Source organism: Pteropus medius, unplaced genomic scaffold (assembly GCF_902729225.1).
Source record: "Pteropus medius unplaced genomic scaffold, Ma_sr-lr_union100, whole genome shotgun sequence".
In the NCBI taxonomy this organism is placed as follows: domain Eukaryota; kingdom Metazoa; phylum Chordata; class Mammalia; order Chiroptera; family Pteropodidae; genus Pteropus; species Pteropus medius.
Window position 1 is genome coordinate 7,943,280 of NW_024342474.1, and position 23,299 is coordinate 7,966,578.

Below are 23,299 nucleotides of genomic sequence, written 5' to 3' on the forward strand. Positions count from 1 at the left end.
TCAGATGGGCTCAGCCTTCAAAATCACAGGAAGGCTCATCTGCTCGATTTCTCTTTCCCAGCAGTTGAATATAACTCCTGAGCTGGTCTCTGGCTGAAATGAGTCTGACTCCCAAGGCCCAGTGTGGTATTTCTATGAAGCTGCCTAAATGCTTATGTCGGTGGCTCCTGAACACACCTGCACAGTGGGATCACCTGGGAAATTTTTAAAAATTTCAACGCAGAGACCACCACATCCCCAGTCAATTAAATCACAATCTCTGGGGTTGACGCAGGTTGGGTTTTTTCTTTTTTTAAAGTCCTAAGGTGATTCCAATACAAAGAGAAATCTAGAAACCACTGGATTAGGAGCTCATTAGAATGTGAATTCTTAGAATCTCCGTCTAATTTCCTAAGAAAGTCAAGTTAGGTTAATTTCCTTAATGTCTACCTCAAAATCTTTCTTCTGATGCTTTCCTACATCTATGACAGAAGTGTTCCTCTTGCTGGCCCAGGCCGGTGCCCATCTGCATCTTCCGCCAGAGGTGCTTACCCCCTCTCACCCCACCTTGCCTTGCTCTCGGGATCATTGCTCCCCTGGTTTACATCTTGAAGTTGCACCTCTCTACTGGCTCTTTCCTCTAAATCTAAAAAATACTCAGATCTCTCCTTTCCCATAACACTCTTCCCTATTCCCTGAGGCCCCACCCTCCACCCCCCGAGGCTACTGGCTGGCTGTAGCCTTGCCTTCACTGTCCATCTTAGAAGATGTGTAATGCACTTATGGCCTCCAGGAATGCCTAAAACCCTTATAATCTGGTTGTGGGCATCAATACCCTGCTGAAACTGTTCTCTCAACGGTCAGCAATGACCCACTTACAAAAGCAAATAGCTGTTTCTTTCTCACTCTCTTTCTGGCTGAAGGCCGCACTCTCTCCTGTTTGAAATATGATCTTTGCTTGCTTTTTGAATATTACTGTATCCAAATGCTGCTTCCCTTACTGTTATTCTTTCTGCCACCTGCGTTAGCTTTGAAAAGCCTTTGAGAAAATGTGTGGGATGTGTATTCTAAACATAATTCTCAGGAAATAAGTATCAGGAGACTTTAAAAATACAACAATTTAAAACAAAAATAATTCTTTAAAATACTCAAAACCATCCTTTATTACAGTGAAAATGAGGAAAGAAACTAGGGAGATATGTTACTCCGGTTAACCCACACGATGGAATACTACATAAACGGTAACATTTTCCTATGCCAAGCTTGTGCTGACATGCACAAACAAGTATGATTTTAAGAAGAAAATGTAAGGCAAAAATATGTAATGCAAAAATAGTATAACTTCAATCCTTATTAAAAAGCACACAGAATAAATTGTAAATCAACTTGTGTCCCCACCCTCCTGCCCCACACAATGGTTTCCATTATAACACTGGTAACGTATCTTTAGTGACATCAGGCTTTACCTTTTCTCTTCATCCATCTTTGTTTTGAAATTCAGGCAGAAAATTTTCTTAAACAGATTTTAATTTTTGTGCTTTTTTAATATATATATTCAGGTACTTAGTAATCTAGTATAAATTATTTATAAGAAGCTTTTTTCCTCATTTTCTTACAGCCCAATAAGCTTTGGCTGAATTTAAGTGGTTATCATTGACTAAGAAATATAAAACCATTTTGTTTTTATTGCTTTTGTAAAGGCAAGGTCAAAGTTCCTCTTTGCATCTGAAAGGTGAAGTAATATTCTATCCTCCAAGAAGATAAATGTGATAAATATCTGGGGCATGGTTTTTCTTTCACATGTTATGTGGTATTGAAATTTTAATAAAGTAATTACAAATGAAACTTTGCATAAAATATTTTCTTCTGTAGATTTAATAAGGCATAGATTACTAATTTTTAGTTTCACATATAATTCTCAGGTATATAGGCAAAATAATGCCAAGGCACTACATAAAAGAGTGAGAAAGTAAGTACAAATTAGTAGTTACAAAACAGTCATGGGGATGTAGAGAACAGCACAGAGAAAGTAGTCAATATTATTGTAATGGCTGTGCATAGTGCTAGATGGGTGCTAGAGTAATCAGGGGATCACTTCATAAATTATATAAATGTCTAACCACTGTACTGTATACCTGAAGATAATATAAAATGATAATAAAAAAGGAAACAAAGGGAAAAGAGGGATCCAAACATTGACTGCTTCCTTATATTCCTACAAATTACCAGAATACCATATTTTACCTCCTTTCAAAGAGTGAGAAATGATCAGAAATGTGTTTTTTGCCAAAATAAAGTGAATTTACTAAGATAAAAAATCCAAATAAATTAATCACAGTAGAAGATTATAACGTGAGTATAAAACCACATAAAAGTTTTCACATGTGATTTTTAATTTATAGATGAAGAACCTGAGATTCGATGAGGAGGTTCAATTCTTTTTTTCTGTGCCACAGGGCAAAACAGAAGGGCTGAGACAGAAACAGATATCTTCTCACTTCCAAGTCAATTCGATTTCCCTTATACTATATGGAATGCTGAGGAATTAGCGATGCAGTGCCTTGGTTGATTCCTCTCTAATATCCTAGGTAGGTAGGTCTATGGTACCCATCCCTTTCTACTCCAGAAAAAGTGGTGGCAAAATGAAACATTGGATCTCATTTTCCCAAAGTGTACAGGTTAATACATTAAAATACCTATTCTAAATTGGCCTTTCTTTTCCTAGTAACAAACCAGCTTTTCCTTCCGGATCAGCCACAGTCATATCAGTATGGACTCCTTCTTGTTTATGGGAAGTTATAAGCGAGATAGCCAAATATTCCATCAGAAGGATGAGTGCCTCCTGGAAGGAGGTAAAGTATTTCTAACATGCAATTCTCATTCAGGAGATGGGGGAGAATTAAACCTGTAACTTTGATAAGTCTAGGCAGTTTTACAAAAGAAAAGCTTCACACCACCAGGAGTAACGTGGTCTAAGCCACTGTTCAATGGAACCTCCCTGAGAGCACTGGACTAAGAGCATAGCAAGAAATCCATCATCAGCTTCACTTGTGGGAGACAACCAAGACTCACTTGAGATCCAGTTACAGAATTCCCCTATTCAAGTGGGGTCTCTCTGTTTGTGAGAGAAATATGCCCCATGCCGTAGCAATAGATCAAACTCCAACAAAAAAAGACAATCACATTTTGTGAAACGACTCTTAAGTGCATGGTATTTAAAAAAGTTTATAGACTAGAATGAGAAATAAACTAGCTTTGATGGGGTAAAATTAAGAGGTAGAGGCAAAGGAGAGAGGATATGTTTTCAGGTGAGATTTGAAAAGGAATGGAAAGTTAATGAGGTGGAGAGATACAGTCAAGCTGTTCCAGATGGCAAGATCTGACAGAAGAGGCCAACGCGAGTTAGCAGAAGGAATGAGGATGGGGAGACGGGAGAAATGAGGTCCAGCAGAGAGAAAGCGTTCGCAACCCAGATGATAATCAATTCTGAATCATATCACAGAGCGGATGAGGAGCCATCAGAGGAGAATGCTGAAAAGCTGTGTGCCTAGACACAGATGGATGGCAAAGTGCAAAGGGACCTAAGCAGAAAATTTGAGGCTATCAGGAGAGGAGCAATCATGTTCAGAACAATGACATTAAACTCAATGACTGATACAGAATTCCTTGGATTAAAAGAATGTTGCAGAAGGGAAGAGGTAGAAAAAACTATTCCTCTTCTGTTAAGACAAAAACATTTAAATGGATTGTTGAACTTGATTGAGATTACACGTAGAAAATGAATTTCTAACTAGAAAAAGTTTTAAACATTAGATGAGCATCAAAGAATTTAAAGGGACTCAGAGGTCACTTGAATAATCTTTGAAGGGTTGTCAGACACATTGTGAGATTGTTCCTGTTGGAGAGAATTAAGATTAAGATTGCTGGCTGTCTAAGATGGTTGAGTTTCCGTTTTCTCAGGAGACAAGTCCTAGATTAATATCTGGTCTTCCCTTTCAAGCATGATGATTCTATGATCGGGGGAAGTGTAAGGAGCAAAGACTGTGAGGGAGAGCATGTGGCTGTGGTCAGAACAAAGCCCCTTAAACCTGCTTGGTGCCAGTGGATAAGCAATGCCCCTGAAGCAGCAGAAAGGAGGATGGATATAGAGGTTGGGAGGAGAAGTCAGGAAGGAGAAACAGAGGCAGAAAAAGGAAGGAGTGTACAGTAGGAAGCTGCTAGATGCCAGCCACAAACGTCTCACTCAGATACCCCATTGGGATGCAGGTCAATAGAGCTGCCAGTAGTAAGCTGATGGGAAAGGGGCAGGGAGAATTGATTCTATTCTAGGCCACGTGTGTGTTTGGAAAGAGACAGGAAGAGAAGGCAAGTAGAAAATAAAATGACACTAAGGCGAGCTATAATGAACGATTTTGAAATCTATATTAAAATGAAGACAGAGGGTTTTGGACATGAGTTTTGAGCCGGCAGGGAGAAAAGACAGGGAGATAAAGTGAATGGGGACAAGAATCAAAAGGTAAGCAGAGCCATGCTCCCTGTGGACTGTCGGTTAATATTTATTGGCTGATGTTGACTTGTGAGTAAAGGAAAATGCCATTGCCACTGGAGCATGAAAGTTCGAATCTTTGAACTAAAGACAGTGGCACCTGAGAAAGAAGTGGAGTAAACCAGTTAGCATTACAGAAAATGATTCTTTGCACATGAAGGCATCCAATCTCAAGGAAAAAGAAATGACACAATCATGACAAGAGAAAAAGAACAAAGCCTGTAAAAGCCATGAAAATATATTCCCTTCTCAGAGAACATATTCACTTCTGCTGAGGTACTATTGCCCCTGGCAGAGAAGGCAAGACTCTCAGAAGTAAGCAGCTGTGAAGGTAGGTGCCAAGAAGCCTAGCTTTATTCGCTCAAGAAAATTCCTTTGTCAGATGTGGCTGGAAAGCTGAGAAAATGTTATTTTTGGATTTGGCTCCAAGGCTGGGTAATCAGTAGACAGTCTCATTCTGGGGGAAGGGAAGAAGAGAAGAGGCAGAAAGTAACAGCTCTTCTCTAGATTTCAATATTAGAAGTAAAAGAATGCTTTTGAGAGTTTGGGCCTGTTAGTGGCCCAAAGTTCCTGTCTTAATGGAAGGGGTAGGCCTTTTGAGTAAAGGTTACTTTCTTCTTCTTGTTCTATCTCGGCAAGGGGGCGATAAGGCATGGGCAAATTGAAACAGTTCTTGAAGTCTTACTAAGAAAAAAAGTCTCATTTCCTAAGTCTGAAAAGTGCTAGGTTCACCTAAAATATGTTCTACCCTATTACTGTGTGTGGGTCATGCATCTACGTGGGGTGATCAGAAGATTTACCTATAAGAATGTTAATTTTATAGCTCTTTTAAAATTATTTCCCCAATAAAGAATAATTTATATATTGTTAAAAATATATTGATTTAAAAATGCTTGATACCCCTATAAAACGTCCCAGCCCAGGATTCCAGTGCAAAAATGGCATTGCTTGGCATGCGCAGTAGGAATTCAATGGATATTTGTTAAACAATCAATAGATGAATAAAGAAATCTAAAAAAACGAGTAAAATACTAAGACTGTGGGTATGTATAGAAAGCAGTTTCCCTTTAATTACATCCTTTTCTCCTAAGAGAATTAAAACCATATTGTAATTGCCATATTGCTTTTTCTTGTGGATGACATCAACCACAAATAGCAAGATAGTCCCTCCTCTACTTTAAGATCTGGGTAAGATCCTAGCTAGCCATGAGGGGGACTAATAAAGAACCTGAAACATTTGCTAAGAGCTCACAGAAAATTCAACAGTCCTACCACTTTCAACGAGGCCAATCCAATTCATCTCAACAGACGGCTAAGGACCTACTATGTGCAGGCACAGGGGTAAATATCTGGAGGAGGTATACTAGGTGCAGTCCTCATGAGTATAAAGAAATATGCATGTTTGGGGGTGAGGGTGAAGGTGAGGGTGTGGGAGTAGTGTGGATAGGGAGGACAGAACAGGAAAGAAATTTCATCCATGCGCATAGCCACATTACTCCCTCCCTCAAAATAGAAAAACAAAGGAGCATTTAAGATTGTAATTACCTATATTTCCTGGTTTCAGTATTATAGCCTAAGAAAAATAACCCTACAAGTAGGGGTGGGGGCATTGGAACTCAGTGAATTCACTCAGGAACAACAGGTTGCACTGGTGGGACTTGAACTTTGTTTGACAGGACTGTAAAGGGATGGCAAGGTAAGGCATTCCATTACTCAGGCATACTCTTGGCCAACATTTGAACATCCAGTCAAGCACACAGAGGAGCCAAATTACAGCCAATTGATTCTACATAGAGATTTTATTTTAGTCATTAACTGGCAGTCTTCAGCTAAATACCAAATAGAAAGAGCAGATCTAAAGATTTTGGAAAAAAATGTGAAATGTCAACTACAAAGACGGTATCAACACTTTCTTCATTTATCTAGATTTTTAACTACTATCTTAATAAACATTTAAATCTCCTTTCACTGTATGAGATCGATGCTTCTATAAGACTCAGAAAACTGAAAGAAGTTTTAAAATATTTGTAAGAACTGAAAATTGTTTGGGTTCACTCTCACCCTGGTATGGGATTTATAAAAGAATTTCTAATATACTTGAATAGAAAATATCGATTGTTCATGATTATAATGTAAGAGAAGCATCAACTTCTCAAAATTAAGGTAAGCAAATGCTAAAATGAGCTAAGAAAATAACTTTTAAGAATGAGAGACTTTTAAAAGTCTTAGCTGAAACCATCTCATAAAGAAGTCTTTTAATAGTGATTCATAAACAGAAATTGTACATTTGTATCAACTACAGAAGATAAAACAGAATTTACTACCCCATGCTAACAGGCTAATTTAAAATGGATAGTTTTTCCTATACTCCCCTCAACGTAATTTTAAAGGACTAGCTCTGCTATCCAAACAATTTGCAAAAGTATGTGATTAAGTTAGGCTATAGTATTTATTTTCTTTCTTGTTATCGACTCATGATCTTTTTCTCACTATTTGCTTTGTGCTCATTCTTCTGCCAAATAAAATATTAATTGCATTTTTAGGTGCACTGCTGGTGATCAAAGAACTCTGATATGTCAAGCTAAAAGGATAGAAATAGCATCCATTAACATGTTTATAGGTTCAGAGTTTCTAGAGTATAATTACATCTATTAATTACTTGACAGTACTCTAAATTACAGGCTAAAAAAGAAAGGCATTTGCAGCTACTCACTTTTACTCAAAGTAAAGTTTCGTTATTTTTTAATAATAAATTCTCTCTAAGGAAGAGTCTATCTAAAGGAAATAAGGCGAGAGGGTTCATATATATATATGTACCTAAGGCAAGCCTTTTAAAGCAACCATTCACTAACTTTGGAATAGAATGCACGCAAAGTAAACGAGATGACACAGAGTGATTTCAAAGAAAAGCATATTTTAAGTATTACAGAGATTTGATTAATATTTTAGAGTTCGATGTTGAGCTAATAATTCTTGATGATAAGACACAGAGCAATAATTTTTACTTTCAAATAAACTTCTTCAAATATCACCTAAGACCAAAGCATTTCAAATTGTCTACATTTCTGAACATGCAATTCCAACACGTAAAAAAAATTATAGCCATCCTGGGGAAAAGCTCATGAGATGCTGGACATTAATAAAATAAACAATAATTCTGTGGATTCACCAGCTGTGCGATTCCTGAAGCTGCCAGCTGCATTTAGTACATGTGTCACAGAAAAGACAGTAATACACACTTGAAGCCTCTTGACCAGTTAATCAGCAAGCAAAACGATGGTTTCCCACAATAACTTCAGCACCGGACCCAAACACATTTTCCTTTCGGCAATGAATGAAGTCATTAAGAAAAAAAAAAGAAGAAAACCACACGAGCGGGGTTCACGATTTCAGCATGAGCACGACCAGGATGTAAGGATGGAAAGCAATGCCGAGTGTACCTGCACATATAGATCTATATATATTTCACTGAGTTCTTTGTTGCCTGATAGTAAATTGAAAAGGCAGTCATATTTGAAAGTAAAAACCATTAAACTGTGTTTATAGGCTACTGCAACAGACTCGGTGAGTGAATAACAAGGAAATCACGGTACCTTTAGTAAGTCGCCTCAGAATTTGACAACGGCATTTAAAAGAGACAGCTATCATTCTTGCTCACTGCTTTCTGTGGCAAAGTGTACTCAGGGATCTGCTCTGGTGGCTGCAGCAGCAGCATATGAATTCCTTGCGCACATACCAGGAGAAAGGGAGTCCCAGTGGGGAGTGACAAAGCTTAATTCCTCTTGGCTGATGCAGAGGTCCGCTACATGTCATCTGGCAGAGCTGTGTCATTCACTACTACTACCACCCCTGCCCGCCACAGCCTCCTCCGCCTGCACAATCACAATGGCTTAGAAAGTAAGGCTGTTTCGAAAGCAACAAAGCACCAAATTGTAAAAAGCAGAGACAACGCTGGGAGAGGAGCCATTCCATAAATCTCATACTAAGCACTGAACGATGCATTCAGTTTTAGGCAAAGGGCTATGTATTTCAGCCAATTCAGCCACCCCCTCCCCTTTCCGTCTCAGCATCAAGTCCATGTGCTTTATGTGTCTCATTTAGCAGGAAATGTAAGTGGAATGCTTGCCCTCGTACTTTAGGAAGAAATGTGGGTGTCATATACTACGTTCTTTTAACAACAAAAAAAGAAGGCAAAGGAGGGAGGCAGCTTATCTTTGAGATTCAGTAGAGAATAATAGTTTTGCCTACATAAGGGAAGTAGCCCTATGATAGCATCAGAAAGACAGACCTGTGTAGTACTTTACAAATCTATGAGGTTCAAGGAAGTCTGGGTTTTTGGATGAAATGCAAGAAGGGCTAAGAGAAAGGGTTCAGGCAAGGCAGATCATCAGGCGGATCGAGTTCCAGCTCCTTTAATCACCCTTACCCAAAAAGGACTTGGCTGGAAAGACTGTTTCTAAAGACACCAGGAATAAAAGCAAACAAGGCCAAGTAGTTCAATTTTTGATGGACCTTATTATTCTATGCCCCAAACACCCCCCCGCCCCAACCTGTTCTTCTCATTATGCAGATAAAACAGTCTTGCGACAGAGCAGATATTTGTGAGTGTCTGCTCCAGTGGAGTGAAGAGCAAATTAACAAACCCTTCACAATCCATTCACAAAATGACAAGAAGATGGAGCACATTTCTTCACCTGCCAGCACCAGCCTACTCACTATACAGTGAATACAAACTAACATGGAATTTTAATGGAAATCCAAGAAGCTCCCACAAGAGTTAACACAAAACCAAAAAATAATAATGATACAGTTGGTCAGGAATTTTAAAAAATCAATTAGTCAAAATGAAAAAGCTATATCACTGTCCAAACTATTTGATTAATATTTCTAGAATATATGAATTATTCATAGTTATTCTATACTCTGAGGCTGTACAAAAACCTTTCAAGCTGGTTTCTAAAATAACTTCCAATATTCTAAATTTAGTGATAGATCCTTCTTCTCTCCATTCATAAATTCTATATTAAGTCAAAACAATTTCAATCCACCGATATTGAAATGCATATTTTGGGGTGCAAAAGAAAAATAATTTCAGTGTGAAAAATAGCCGAATATCGTAAGCATCTACTTTAAAGGTTTTTGAAAAGCACAGAATTCCCTTAACAAGCATGGTCTCGATAAAGCAGTCGGCCACAACTAATCAATAGGCAAGTAAATTAAATGGGTTGTATTGCAGAATCAAATTTTTATAATTGTTCCAATTAGCCTAAATCTGTTTTGAATTTCAACTCATTTCATTTTCATCTCTATTAGGTCATCGCTAGTAATATTTTAGCCTCCTTGATACTTTTTTCTCTAACTGAAATGTACCTGAATGCTAGAGAATTGGGTTATTAGCTAAAGGGAGATAAATATTTATAGTTAGCTCCTTTAAAGAAACATCCCCAAATTTACATCTTTCTTTAAATCCAGGCATTGAGAATATGCAGCTGTCAAATAGCATTAGTAAAATCTTTCTCATAGAATATCACCGTTCCGGCCCATTATACTAATGTCTATTCAAATAAAACTCAAATCCATACAGGAATCTCTTGACCCCCTGCTATTATGCCTATTCAGAACTAATTTGCTTCTTCCTTAAGGCTAAAATAATCAAATAGTCCCCCTTTTACTACAACATTCTTTTTTTTTTTTTTAAAGATTGTCCTCTAGTCTTAAGAAAGATCTTCAGAACTTCTATAAGGCCCCATTTTTCTGGCAGGAGAGTAAAAAACTCATCCTGAGGCTTTCTGAAAGGTTCCTGGGGGCTCAAATTAAGGATTTTTTTTTCCTCTTTGGATATTGTGGCTGCCAATTTATATATATATCCTATTATCCAGCTCAGGCTCAGCCCCAGGAATCTTATAGAAATAGAGCCATCGGGAGTAACCCTTTTCCAGGAAATGAAGGTATCACATGAAAAAAAGTCCAGTTAACCAAGAACCTTTAAGTGCAGTTACACTTAATGATAGAAGGCAAATCTAGAGTCGATAACTTCGACCTCCTCTTCTCCTCGTCCATGTCCTTCTGAAGCACAGATAATATGTCCAAAACCATGGTGACGAGAAGGAACCAGAAACAGAGGCGCTTAAGACAGTTTCCTCCAGGTACCAGGCCATTTCGGACCAAGTTTTTGACGGGGGAATCCATTCTGACTGGACAGCTCGTCCATTCTGACTGGTTGGTGTCTTTGTCGTGCTTTTAAAAAATACTTCATCACTCTGCTAATGACAGTATCATGCTAATTTCATCACAGGATGGGGACTAGGAATGCAGACCAAAAAAGAAAACAAACACAAAACAAAACCCTTCAGACTGGCTCAAGAATTCCAATATATTTTCAAAACTATTCCACAGGACCATCAGCAGGCGAAACAATCCCCTCTGCCAAACACATACAAATTAACTTAGTCTGCTAATTTTTCTCATCTTGATTTTCTTCCATTTTATCCATTCTTCTATATAACATCTCTACTCCCCAAATAAAACACTGCTGTTTGCAGATTCTTCTGATTCTTAACAAGAAAGAATTATCACAAACCACAAGTTTCCTGCTATATACCTATACCTGGGGAATTCATTAAAAAAAATAATAATAATGGGAGTTACTTTCATAGTAAATACTCCTACTATTTTATATCATTAGAATAAACTTGATTAAACTTCTAAATAACTTGTAGCTTCTTCCTCATTTCAACTGATTTTGTAAATCTGTTACAAAATACATTTGACAATATCTCATTTATTTGATTATTTATTTATTACCTTTCTTTTTCTTTGAACACAGTTGATTCAAAATGCTTAACATGTTTAGGTTGTTATTTAAACAACACAAGACACATCCTGAATTGGCTAGTATTGAACACACTGATCTTCCCTTCACAGTAACTGTCAGGCATATCCCAAGTCTTCAGGGTATTTTGGAACACAAGGCTCATGGAGGTCTTAAAATTGACCAGTACCCTTTTTAGCTCCTTATGAGAAATTTCACTGATTCATTCTTAGCTTATAAGAATCAGTCATTTTTAGTTTCCTTTTCAAATATACTGGAAGCAATTATGAGCCTCAAACATGCTATAATCCTTGTGGCCACTGTGTGCCACTTAATTCACGGAGTGTGTCAATCTGAGCTCAAACATCACGGCTCCAGCAGAACTTGTCAATGCCGAGCAGCAGCTGAGGACTCTGAGAAGCAGGAAAAGCAAGACCGAATTCACTCACAGAAGTTTTCAGGGTGTGAAGATTTGGTGTAATTGCCCAAGACAGGATTTATTAGGCATTAAAAAATATATATATTATGAGAAAACATTTTTGTAGAAGTAATGATGCCCTGTAGCAAGTGTCATTAGGGCATACTCTTGCAAATCTGGGGTGATTAAAAAACACTTAGTGACTCTGAGCCTCTGGTGCCTTGTGATAGAAAAAGGTGGGTATAACGCTCAGGCCATGTGTTATTTGCTTAGCCAGTAGGGGCTCTAACATCTTTCACGATGTCAAGGGAAGAAGGTTGCCTCCATTTAACATGAGAGGGCCAGGAAAGCTCCCACAAAGGTAAGATCCTTCGAAATTTCTCAGCTAAAAGCGCCTGGTGGGAAATTTTAAAGAATAAAATATATAGAAAATGAGAAATGCAGTACTAAAAGAAACATACCAGAAATCATCCCCCTAAAATCCTAGATTAAGTACAACTATTTACGGAGGCATTATGTAGAGAGAAGATGGTGTCATGGCCGAAAGCCAGGGCTTTAGAATCAAACTGACTGCCTTCGAATCCTCCTTTTATCACTAAATGGCTGTGTGACCTTCAGCAAGTTTGTTAACATCTCTGTTCTTCATGTGTAGAATGAGGAAAATCATTTCTAGGCTTGTTTTAATGATTAACTGAGTTATTTGTGTAAAGTACCTAAAATAGAGAATACTAAAGGTTTTAACAGTTACTATGTATCTGGTCGAGAATACAATCGTGTAATCTGGCATTTGATTAGAGCCCAGACTCTCGAGGAAGGAGTTAGGATTAACAACCAAAATGATCTCTTTTCTATGACGTCTTCCATGATTGCCACGATATGAAGTTATTTATCCCCACTTAACTCCTGATGCTCGTTCCTGCTCTCATGCCTTCTCTTTTTCCTGCTCCTAAATGATAGAATTCCCCCAAGTTCTGTCACAGCATCTCGGTCTCCTCCTACAGAATTTTATCCACTCCCAGGACTCTAGCAATCACCTCTGTTTGACTCCCAAATCGCAATCTTCAACCCAGTTTTACTCTCATTCCAAACCACCTTCTCCAATCCTTGATTCTCATGTCTGTGGGCTCCCTTCACGACCATCTCAAACTAGCCTCAAACAAAATCTATTCTAGCGCCTCATTTTATCCCCAACGGGATGCCTATTCCTCCTCCATGAACTCACCAACATAGGAGTTTTTTCTTATAAACGTTTATTGACTGTTTTGTTCTAGGCACTGGGGCACGGAGTTTCAGAAAGGATATACCAGCTAACTCATCCAAAATCAGTGGCCAATACTTTTCAAATTTTTATCACTATCTGAGTATCCCTATGGGAGTAGCATTACCTTTCAAATTTTAGTGCTAGTCATTTTAGGGTTAAATTTAAGAGTTAAATTAAATTTAGGGTTAAATTTATATATAATCTCATGTATTAGCACAACATATAGCCCAAGCCATGTCAAATACTTATAACCAACAATTTGCAGATCACTTGCAGATCAGTATATTATTTGAAGAACAAAGAAAAACGGGAACAAAGAAAAAGAGGAGAGGTTCTATAGTTATTAAAATAAAAAAATATTAACCATAGGAACATAAGCTGACTTGAAAGAATGTTAATTTTCCACACCCACAGGATATATCCATGAATTTACGGGCTACTAAGCAGGCAAGAAACTTAATTAATTCAAAAGCTCAACCACAAGGAATGGTGGTGTGTACATAGAAACCAGGTTAGATCAAGGGAAGAAATGATATTTCTAAAAGAGAGTTGGTTGAATGAGGTGGTTATTTCCGGTAATCCCTCCACACCCATTCTGTTGCCTTTTTCTGCTTTATTTTCTCCCAGATCAGTCCACACTATCTAACAAACCATTTATTTTAGCTATTTATTGTCAGCCTCCCTGCCCCGATGCCTGGAACTATTTTTTAAATGAAGGCAAGTTTTTTTTTTTTTGGTGTATTTTGTTCATTGTCTAGAACAGTACTTTTTAAAAAAGCTTTGCCACTTTAAGAGCAAATCGTTTCAAATAACATGTCTCTTGAAGATTGCCAGTTTGTGGAAAGGGAAAAGAGAAGAGAGAGAGAGAGAGAGAGAGGGAGAAATGTGCCATGCGCCCTTCTTTCCAGAGCACACCTCAGATTTATTCCTGGTGCTTCTGACAAGATGATTCATAAGGACCCTGTTGTTCTCCAAATATGAAGAAACACACAGCCTAGCTAGTTTTTCATAGAAGTCAAAGGCAGCAAGAGCAACAAAGGCAAAGGGAAGATAAAAGATGCTAAAATTGAAAGGAATTCTCTTTTTGGCTTGGCTCTGTGAATGGAGAAAATAGCAAATACATACTCAAGCTGATAAGTTGCATTCTGATCTCACAAGCAAAATTATTGCTTGTCAAGAATATAATGTATCTCTAAAGATGTATCTGTTTTTTAAAGTTTCTATATCCTGTAACACATGGCTAACATACTTTGTAATTCCACTTTCAAAAGGGCTTTGTATGGTAACAATTAACAATGAACTTCCAAATTGACCTCGTAACTGTTTTAGCTGTTATTTTGACAGCTTTCATTTTGTGGATATAGCAGTTAAGCTTTCCACAGTAAGAATGCGTGCATTAAAAAACAAGCAAACTACAATAACACATCACCTCAATTCGAAGACATCTTACTCATTCAAATAAAACTGAATTGAAAATATTTTAAGGTATCCTATAGATATGTGAAAATCTAAAGAATTTAAATAAAATATGATTATTGAGACAATAATCATATCCGATATAATGAAAAGGACAAACTCCATTTCTTCAAGCAATGTGAAAAACACATGCGATTGGGTGGCAAATTTCACCACTCACTAGAATATTTTCATCAAATAACACTGAAATGATGGTGAAAAATATGAAAAAGGAAAAGTACACATGAGAAATAAGATGGCAGGATTGAAAGACGTCCTAAGGAGACAGAAGCCTCAGGTTAAAGTTCGGATGCGGTCACAGATTGGCTGTTTAATCTTGGGTAAAAGTTCCTGAGAACCTCCTTTATGCCAGCCAATAATACAACAGGCCCTGTGAGTACAAAGGTGAAACAGATCCAATCTCCTGGCTGGAAAAGTATATTAGTGGGGGATCCAACTCAGAACGCTGTATACATAATCCACAATTCCAACCAATAAACTATGAAATCACTTTACACAAAATGCCATGTAACTTTATAAGTTGCTTATGCCTTTGCAGCATCAAGGGTCCCCTCCCTTTTAGAGAACAAAGGCAAAGGGAAAGTAATCTCGCACCTTGATATTCTTTTGAGGACCCATTCTCAGTCCGTGTGGTGTGAATGGAGTGGGCACTCCCTCCAGCTGTCCCTCCACGGTGGGCTGGGCAGTACATCTGACCAAGTGGAGCATGTCATCCCTTTAGTCTCAAGGATTGGTCCAGAACTGGCAATCATAAAGCTTAAAGCTTAAATCATAAATCATAAAGCCTGATGAAACGCAATCCCAGGATTTTTGTTAGAACTACTGCAAAGTAGATATTCTCATTCCACAGAGAATGAATGGTACCTTACGAGGCTAGAGCTGCCACCTTATCACCATTTTTTAAGAATTCGCCCTTGAACCATGCCAAGACAGAGGAAAAGAGAGTAAAGAGATGGAGAGTGACAGATCCTGGAGATGTTGTTGGAACATCTAGATCCGTCATTCCTGAAGCCGTACAACCCTGAACTTTTTGCTTAGGCTTGTCCGTATTGTTCCCATTTTGCTAATCCAGTCTGAGTTGGGTATCTGTCACTTGGGATCAGAAGAGTCTTGACTAATAACTCTTTCTAAGCTTTAGATTTTGGGTCTGTAAAATAAAGACTTCGTCTCTCTAAAATTTCTTACAGTTCAGCTATTCTATTATAATACTGAATTCATTGATCTTACAGGGTTGCTGTGGTGGAATAATGGAATAATGAATAAAAAGCACTTTGTCAATTTTAAAGTGCCCTATGAAGAGTATAGGGGTTTATGAAAATGATAACATTCAAATATACATGTATGTATATGTGTGTATAAAAGTATATATGCGTCCATGTATGTATGTGCATGTGTGTAAACATGTGTGTGTGTGCTGAAAAAAAAATTAGGAGACTCCAGAGTCCACCCTACTTATAATACAGTTATTGAAAAACAGACTCCAAAAACGAGGAGAAAGGTCTTGCTCCTTCGGTGCTTCTCTCATAGGAAATCCACATTTTATCAAATCTCAACAGGTTTCTACTAACCATATCCTATCTTCTGAAGCTCATTGCCACACCTCAGAAGGGACTTTCTCTCTCACATAAGAATAGTGTCTATTGTGTCTCACTTTTTTTCCCCCATAAAAACAACATTAAAGGGCTCTGTGGAGATGTTTAGTAAACACTTTCAACCACTGATCATAGACCACCCCCCCAAAAAATTCAAGGTGTTTCTTTCATTTTCCTCTAAAAGAGGAAACAACCCTCTAATAATGCTTGAAGGGGGAAAAGGACTCGATAAGATGGAGGGAGCAGAGAAATGAGGGGCAGAAGGAAATGAAGTTGGTATAGAGGGGCATTCTAAATTGGGTCTCTTTCTCTCATCAGGCATCTTCTTAAGATCCATTTCATGAGCCACCTGCGACCCTGCAAGAATGAGGTTGCTGTTGTGTTCTGGTTGCACAACAGCGCAAATAGCTACTAGAGGGCAGCAAAGGATCAGAAACGGGAGCGCCGGACTCAGGCAGTCTGTCTGGAACTGACCAGGTGACCAAACCGAGGCCAGTGGGCCGGAGAAGACCTCAGTCCAGCTTCTCATCATCGGACAGGGAAGTTTAGCTTGCAGGGGGCCTCTCAAGGTTCTTATATGGCTTATGACAAAGGCTGTGTTGACAGCAATGCAAAGACTTAGCTGAGTATCCAGTGACAGAGGGCACAGGTAGAGAGTCTACAAGAAACCAGGGACATAGGAGGACATGAAGGGGGACCCGAAGGTGGGGAGGAGGTTACAGAAACCTGGGTTCTGGCAGAATTCAGGGGACATATTAGGTCAACTGGTCATGATGACTGCTGTCATCTTTCCATCTTCACTACCATTGTCATCATCATTATCATCAACATGGCTGGCACTTACACTGAGCATGGTCTAGGTCTCATTGAAGGAGAAATTCTTATCACCCTATTTTGAAGTTGAGGGTACTCCTTTATGTAGTTGCTCACTGGACTTTGCAGCAATGATGGTCAAGTGCCCAAGGGCCTGGAAGCTTCTGAAGGACACAATCAGTCTTTATTTGGGGGTCTTAAGGCAGTGGGTTCTTAATAAATTTTTTCTTGCATAAAAGAAAGAATGAATGAAGGGGCATATGAGGAAAGAACTAGAAGAACAAGAATGTGCTATTTCAAAGTGTATAGTCAATAAACAATGGGATATAATCACAAAAGAGTTGCAGATGTGTGTGTCCAGAGAAGAGAACTAACGGAGGCCCCTCTGCCCCAGAGAGTGCGTCCTAGCAGCAGCTTTCCCTTGGAGGAGATAATTGCTACCCTTAGACCTTCCCTTTTTTAGGCCTTTTCTTGTACTAGAGAAGTTGAATATAGAGACATTTTAGAAAGCATTATATTACCCAAGAGCTGCAAGTATCTGGCATACACCATTCTGAAACAGGCTGGGGCTTTCAAGTGTGAGGTCACTATGGGTCAGGATGTTCCAGGTCCATCTGGGGGACCTTGGCTTGAAAGCTCTAGTAAACAGGGTCAAGTCCAGGGCCTCTCTCACCATTTCTCAGTCTTCCCACAAACTTCCGCTTGCTTTCTGCAAGCACACCTCTTGGACATCTGATCCCTGTCTTTTGGGAGTTTTCTTAGAAAGTTTTAGAAACACCCAGGATTTAAAGAATAGCTCAGAAGTACTTTAAGGGCCAGCAGATTCCAAATATACCTAGACCAGTTTAGACACAGAGAGCTCTTAAAAATATCCAGAGGAACAACGGGAAATCAGCTTCACATATGAGGTATACAGGAAAAAAATTTTTATTCCATAAAGCAAGAAATAAGTCAAAACATTTAATTAAAAATAAAACGAAATTTTGCTTTCAAAATTTTACAAGGTATTAATAAAATACACTTCAAAAGATGGTTAGAGCCATCAACTTTTACCTTTCCTGTGGTATAGCTCTCTGAATGGTTTTTAGTGGCTGACTATATTACCTACCCGAATTCTACAATGTCCTCAGAATGCCCTTGCTCACTCCATATTTTGGCTTGTGAGCCCCAGTGGTAAAGAAAAGAGTTGTATTTACTGGTATTTTTTTAAAATCCCAAAGCAATCTTCCTTTTAGCTTCCTATCTAATGTTTTATTTTGAGGTCTGACATTAACACTAGTCCCCAGGAAGAGAGGTGTTCTACAAATCCTCTCTCTGACTGTGTTTGGGGAGGGAAGGACAGGAGCTTAATCGATCAAAAGGGAGTCAGAGGAGGATAAAATGTTTTGCAGAAGCGTATGCTAATGGCCATGCACCAACCGCTAAGACCCACTACTTACAGGAAGCATCATAAACTGGTGAGCTGATGGAAATGCACGACTGTAAAGTAACAGCCAAATCTACTTTCTTTTTCCCAATAAGAAGCATCTTCTAAGTAGGAAATTAGAGACTCATCTGATATAATTCATGGCGTGTGACAGCTTTGGAGTAAATTCACATTCTGTCCTTGCCCTCCCTCCCTCCTTCAGTTTTCCATTATCCATCTCACAGCAGGGTTTGGATATCAGCTTTGGCACCAATAGGCAGAATTGTAAACAAGTGCATTCCAGAAATCACTGCAGGCTCTCATGTCATAATCCCATCCTCATCATTCAGATACAGACTCCACGTTACTGCTGTGGATTAAGTCAATTCCCTGTCATCATGACTGTAATTTCTCACTTATGTCAAGAGCTCATTTTGTGCAAATCTTTAGGAAGCCTCACGCATGTGAGGAGGTTCAGATGAAACAAGAATTTGAGTGGCGCACTAAACTGTCGCTTTCTTTTTCAGCACTGCTGTCTTATTCTAACGTACCTCTTTCGACTGCTGTGATGACAGTCAGGGACGAACTTGCTGAGAAACAAAAGACAAGACCATTGATCACCATTATGTGGAAATCTCATCTAGTAAAGGATTTATGATCTGCTCATTTCAGGGGAGATTAAAAAAAGTGAAAGATTGAATAAAGCATGGAAATGAGATGGATTTCACAGAAGACCTGGGGCTGACAGCACTCGGTGAGAAGTGCCACATCACCATGCCAGCGTGGGGAGATCCATCCGGGACCACTAGCCCCACGGCTGAGAGATATCTGAAGAGTGACCAGTACCCAGAGCATGCAAAGACAGTCAGAGTGGCACAGCAGCTAAGAGTTCAGCAGCTAAGAGTTCAGACTGCCCGGGTTTGAATCGATGGTGGGCTACAGCAAGTTACTAAATAGCTCTGCACCTCAGTTTCCCTAGCTACTCATAGGATTGTCATAAGGATTAAATGAGTTAAGACTTGTGCCTGACATACAGTAAGTAGTACATAAGTGTTCACAAAACCAGTAGTAACCCACCTCACAGGGTCGTTGAGATGGTTAAAGGAGTTACTGTGAATAGAGGCTTTAGAACAGTGCTTGGTACATAGGAGGTGCTGGAGTGTTAGCCATTGTTATTATGAATGTTGTTATAATAAAACAATGATTAGTAGTAGTACCAGTATTCCTTAACATGGTATGTCCCCCTATCCCAAGAGAGCCAGGTCTTGAGCTTGTTCATCACAGGCTGATGTCTTAACCTAGGCTGTCAAACTGGCAGCTCAAGGGTCACATACAAAGAGTTCGTATGTTCGTTTTTCTGAGCTGTTTAGAAATGTTCTGAATCAGTTGTACACTTTAGAAATTTCTGCAGTTTGTTTAAAATTATGGACTTGTGACTTTTTAAAAAAAAATCCGGGGGTCACATCCCACACTGAGCCTGCATTCCTGCTGGCAACTCTTAGCTGGGCCAGGCAGTGACTGCCCCTTTAGACATCTGGGGCATACACTATGCAGCTCACCCCAGTCTCCGCCAGGTTTACTTCATTCATTGTGTTATCTGCCTGGTTCTTATAGGCAGGTGCCCCCTCGCCCACCCCAAATTATTCTAGGCCTCTTTGGGTGATATGCCTTCAGACAGAATGTGGTTTTTATGGCCCCGATCCCATTTGAGAATCTGATAAATATTAGGGAAACTCTCCCCAATAAAATGCACACAAATTCATATGCTCACAGCACATGCTAATTCCAGTGAGATCATGGACACCCCCCGACCCCCGCTTCCCGTTAAAGCCCACTCATGGAAAAACTCCCAGCTCTAAGAGTTTATTCATGAACAAGAAAATTCCAACATTCCCCAATCTTCCTTAGATTACTACTGAATCCACATTGTTGCAAGGGTTGAATTGATGATAAATTTAGTGGTTGATTTGGTTTCAGTCAAATTTGACATGTTTGTAATAAAAATATCATATGGGCTTGTTATCTCATTTTACCTCCTAAACATTCCTTAACTCTATCACTTTTTCTCCACATCTCCTCACTGCTAGAGTCACTGCTAACCCAGATGGTACCATTTGTGAGCACTAGAAAAAGGCATCCCTTCCTCAGAACATCTTACTGCCATCTGCTGGGCAAAAAGTGCCACACTAATTACATGTATTCATTATGTCTAGGATGATGACAGCCCCTAGGCACAGGGTCGTTGAGTAGTGCGGAGCTATACAGACTTTCCAGTGTGCACTGAGCTGTAAACGTCCTTGGCATGGGTTGATCATTACTACAAAAGGCTGTTATCCAAATGAGGCAGCAGAGAGCAGTGCTTACAAGCTTTGCGTTTTTAAAAATTTTTTTATCTTTTGAACTACTTTTAGACTTAATGAGAAACTGCAAAAATAGAACAGTTTCCACATGTCCCTTATCTAGGCTCCTTCAAAGGTTTTGGTTTCATAGCCATAAAAACCAGAGTTTGAATCATGATTCTGACAAAATCTTAGCAGATGGGCACAGTATCTGCAAGCGATAAAGGCTCTATATGTATTATGTGTCATTATTATCATCTGTTATCATCAGTTTCTCTAATTGTAAATAAAGATAATAAAAAATATCTAGCATAGGGATTACATTAAATTATATGTAAAGTATTTAGCACAGTGCTTGACATACAGTAATATTAATTGTTGTTGATACTGGTGGTGATGTTAACTCTTTTATTCCTGTGGTCTAACGTTCTTCCTCAACCAGTTATCTAATATAATGTCATCCCAGTTTTCTAGGTATAAAATCATAAGTAATTGATGCTAATGAGATGCTTCATATCCCAGGAGTCAGATACCAATTCCTAGATAGCTAGGTACCCCAACGACCAGGAAATGCCCAGAAGCTAAGGGGAGAACCAGCAGAGGGTCTGACTAATAGGGACCTTCTCCTTTTGTATCTTATCTGAAAGTTGATACCTCTTGGAGTGCTGTTATTGTTTTAACTTCATTGAAAAAAAAAGCAACTTTTTCTTATAAATGAAGGAGAAAGGCTTCACCGTGCCCGCCCCCTACCTTCCCCCTTGCTTCCAAGTCATCTGTCCCTATCCAAGTCCTAAGGACCATCCTAAGACTCCCAGTGCAGTGAGGTGTGTTAGATTTTCAACAGGGGAAATGAGCAGTGTAAAGAACCTGGGCTCCTAGAATAGGCTCTGACTCCTCAAGATGGAGAAGTGATCAGGGCAAGTGTGAAGAGGAGCTTTGCTCTTAAAAGAAAGACCCTTTGCTCAAAGTCCTCCTAGACCGCTGACACAGCGTGCAATCTAAGCTTTTTCTTTACAGCATCTGTTTATCCAAATTCTGACCAGGTGGCAAACTCTTCCCCTCTGCTCTCAGCAACAGTATGCAGGACAGAGAACACCTGTTCTAAAAACGGACCAATTAGCCCGAGGTTGGCACACACAGCACGGGCTTGGGGCCACATGTTGGGAGGAGATCCTGCCTTCTTGTTAGGGGTTGGCTCTACTCCTCCTCTTGGCTTTGGTCCATGTCCATGCTGGTGAGATTGATCCATAGGCATAAATCTGAAAGACCTTACTAGGGATGTAGGAGGTTATTTTATCCCAAACTGCTACTACGTGCTGTAAGGAGTCTAACAGTAAATGTTTCAAGCACTGGGTAGAGTGCTAAAAGTACAAAATGAGCACAATGGTCCTTGCTTTAAGGAGCTTCTTGGGGAGGGGGTTACTGAGGATGATAGAATGAAATAGATATATCATTTACTCAATGCCTTTTCTGCAATGTAATTTACATACCCAGGATCACTTCAAACAAGTAACAATAAGTCAATGGGATACATGTTATAGTGCTATTGTCAACAGAATGTTGTAGAAGCAAAAAAGAGGGAACAAGTTAGTGAGGTGAATGGAAAAGTGAGGGAGTAAGGAAACTATCAGTTTCACAGTCAAGGTGGCACTGGAGCTGGCTCTTGAAGGATAAGTAGGAGTTTGTTCACTCCTACTTATCCTTCAAGAGGATAAGTAGGAGGAGGAGGCAAATATTCTAGGCATAAGAAACAGCATGCAGCATGGGGCAGATGGAAATGAAGCTTGAAAGAAATTGGAAGAACGAGGTGAAGAAGTGAAGAGAAAATCAAATTACAATTTAGCTTAATACATTTTAGGGATGCTAATGATAAGCAAAGTTACTATTATGTCAAAACCTCATTTTCTTATGAGGACATCACATTGCAACACTTCCCATCTGTGAGGCGCTTTACAAATTTAGGGTACTTTCAAGTCGACCCAGTGGACATAAAGAAATGCAAATCATTCAACCCATCCAGCTCTCTAAATCTACAGAAAATCTGTTGAAAATCTAACACACCTAACTTTACATACTCCTTGTTGTTTCAAAATTTGTTTTCGGATGAGGAAGATGCTAGTCCAAAGTTGAATACTAATCGAAACTTTATTACGGATGGATTAACAAAGAAGACATTCTGCAAGTCCTTTATTCTCAATAGTCATAAAGGTCAGAGGTCAAAAAGAATATAAGTTAGAAAAAGGTAGACTATATTAAGGATGAAAAATAAATTTTAAAAAATAATTACAGAAATTTAGATCTAAGAGGAATGTTAGGCAGCCCACACCCAACAGAACATGGCACATGCTCAAAAAATACTTGAATGACTCACTGAATGATTGTTCTACTTCGGTGGTATACCAACGGTGTCTCGGGCTGGCTCGGGGTTCTGTAAAGCTCTATGTAACTTCTGTAATGAAAGTTTAAACTGCTATGAAGACGAGTTTGACCTATGCCTCACAGATGCTTTATAAGCTTTGACAGTGAATGAATGAAGGAATAAGGAAATATATTAATAAACAGAACGGAATTGTTGATGAATATTACCATCCGAGAAACAAGAGAGTAAAATCTAAAAAAAAGAGAAGATAAAAACTGAATTTAATTCTCTACTGACCTA

The 23,299-nt window shown here is 39.0% G+C and overlaps 1 protein-coding gene across 9 annotated transcripts in view; it reads right to left on the bottom strand.

Annotated features, from left to right (window-relative positions):
• The window catches only part of GRIP1 (glutamate receptor interacting protein 1), a 587,313-nt gene that overhangs the window by 226,934 nt on the left and 337,080 nt on the right, over positions 1 to 23,299 (bottom strand). The window contains exon 1 of one of the 9 annotated variants that reach the window (XM_039865940.1): positions 8,119 to 8,409. The exons of 7 other annotated variants lie outside the window; for them this stretch is intronic. In XM_039865940.1, coding sequence (XP_039721874.1) covers positions 8,119 to 8,173 — 55 coding nt within the window. In that variant the 5' untranslated portion in view covers positions 8,174 to 8,409. Of the gene's footprint in view, positions 1 to 8,118; positions 8,410 to 23,299 lie in introns of those variants that run through there. One more of the 9 variants, XM_039865936.1, reaches the window with a different exon arrangement.